The sequence below is a fragment of the Malurus melanocephalus genome, unplaced genomic scaffold, assembly GCF_030028575.1.
Source record: "Malurus melanocephalus ecotype Western Australia unplaced genomic scaffold, MMel_1.1 scaffold_1287, whole genome shotgun sequence".
Lineage (NCBI taxonomy): Eukaryota > Metazoa > Chordata > Aves > Passeriformes > Maluridae > Malurus > Malurus melanocephalus.
The window spans coordinates 6,202-8,414 of NW_026624519.1; the positions used below are offsets into that span (position 1 = coordinate 6,202).

Sequence of the window (2,213 nt, forward strand, 5' to 3'; positions counted from 1 at the left end):
AGGATTCCCGATTTCCTGTCAATCCTTGTTTTTTTGGGGTGGAATCTGTTTCCAGAGGGCGAGAAACGCTTTGGGATGGTTTCTCCTGTTCCAGAGCTCCTCAGTTCGGGAGCCCATCCAAGAGGCACCACCTCGGGATTTCTGGGGAATCACAGGGAACCAAAGCCCGGCTCAGCTCTGAGTGCCTTCAGGAGATCATTTGGGAGATCCTTCAGGGAATCCTTCAGGAGACCCTTTGGGAGACCTTTGGGAGATCCTTTGAGAAATCCTTAGGGACACACTTTGGGAGATCCTTCAGGAGACCCTTTGGGACACCCTTTGGGGGATCCTTCGGGAGACACTTTGGGAGACCCATCAGGAGATGCTTTGGGAACCCTTCGGGAGATCCTTCCAGAGATCCTTCCGTAGATCTTTCCAGAAACCCTTCAGGACACCCTTTGGGTGATCCCTGCTGCCCTGAGTGGGTTTGGAGCGGCTGAAGGAGCCCCTGGAGCAGAGGGATGTGGATGCCGGAGATGATCCAACACCACATGGGAACTCTTGGATCTGAGTCGTGGCCCCATGGAGTCAAAAACAGTGTCTTTTGGGAATTTGCTGGATTTTGAGGTTGACCATCCCTCTGGATGTCCAGCAGGGAGAAGGAAACAAAGGACGGGAGGAGGGAAGTGCGGGACGGGTTCATTTTCCCTCGGGGTGGGAAGCGCTGGGAGATCCCTCGTGCCTCACAGAGAGCGGGGCCAGCGTCGGAATTCTGGAGCAAAACCCCGCTCTGTCCCGTTCCTGCATCCCCTCCACCTGTCTGGCATTCCCGGTGCCCAACCCCATGACGGAAGACACCGAACTCATCCCAAGGATTTGCTGCCGGGCTCTGCCCCGGGAAAGAGGCAGGAAAACAGCGCGGAAAACGCCGGCACGGCACAACGGGGCGGTGACACTGACGTGGCACCCCGGGGACGGGAACATCCCTAGGTCAGGGTGTTGGAGTAGAAGCTGAGGCTCTCAGAGACGGTTTTGGAGTCGCTGCGGGAGGAGCCGTTGGAGGTCATGTCCAGGGAGAGCCGCTTGGCCCTGCCGGCATCGTCCAGGTCATCGTCAGCCACGCAGAGCGCCGAGGACACGGTGGTGGTGTCCATCCTGCTGACCTTGGACACGGAGCTCTGCGTGTGTAGGAAACGCGCTGAGCGCAGCTCCAGCCCCTCGTAGTCACCGGCGCTGACCCACGGGCACCAGCGGAAGGCGTGCTTGAATCCCACCCGGAACCTGCGGGGACAGAGCGGGGACAGGCGTGGGGGCGGCCGGAGGCATGGGATGGAGATGGACAGAGGGATGGGATGGACATGGAGATGGACAGAGGGATGGGATGGACATGGAGATGGACAGAGGAATGGGATGGACATGGAGGTGGACAAAGGGATGGGATGGAGATGGACAGAGGAATGGGATGGACATGGAGATGGACAAAGGAATGGGATGGACATGGACAGAGGGATGGGATGGACATGGAGATGGACAGAGGAATGACATGGAGATGGACAAAGGGATAGGATGGAGACGGACAAAGGAATGGGATGGAGACGGACAAAGGAATGGGATGGAGACGGACAAAGGAATGGGATGGAGACGGACAAAGGAGTGGGATGGAGATGGACAAAGGAATGGGATGGACAGGGAGATGGACAGAGGAATGGGGAGATGAAGCTCAGCTTTTCTAAACATGACAAAATTGCCATTTTTCACTAAGGGGAGGAAAAAACCCACCGAGAAATGAAAAACCCACTGGGAAATCCCAATTAGCAGTCGGGATTGTTTAGATTGATGTTTGCCCTCAAAACCCACARGGACCAGGAAAGACTCCAGGCGAGAATTGTGCCATCCCTACATCTCCTGGAAGCGACAGAGGGCAGGACAGAACCACCCTGAAAAAGCCCCATCCATCCTTTCCTCCCCGAGCCCCCTCTCCATCTCCCCACCCCACATTCCSCATCACCCCGAGGTGCTCCCGGGGGCTCGCACCTGTCGTTGAGGCAGCAGTAGATGATGGGGTTGTACATGGTGGAGCTCATGGCCAGCCACATGACGGCCAGGTAGACCTGCTGGATGAACCTCTGCAGGTACCACTCGGGCCGCAGGTACTGCAGCGTGAAGTAGACGTGGTAGGGCAGCCAGCAGAGCGCGAAGGTGCACACCACGATGATCATCATCTTCACCACCTG

General features: G+C 57.2%; 1 protein-coding gene across 2 annotated transcripts in view; it reads right to left on the bottom strand.

Moving 5' to 3' along the window:
• Positions 1-331: 331 nt before the first annotated feature.
• LOC130586763 (substance-P receptor-like) overlaps positions 332-2,213 on the bottom strand; it is a 4,260-nt gene continuing 2,378 nt past the window's right edge. For both annotated transcript variants that reach the window (XM_057387659.1, XM_057387660.1), the window contains exons 2-3: positions 2,014-2,210; positions 332-1,260 (exon numbers count right to left, since the gene is read on the bottom strand). In XM_057387659.1, coding sequence (XP_057243642.1) covers positions 966-1,260; positions 2,014-2,210 — 492 coding nt within the window. In that variant the 3' untranslated portion in view covers positions 332-965. The remainder of the gene's footprint in view (positions 1,261-2,013; positions 2,211-2,213) is intronic.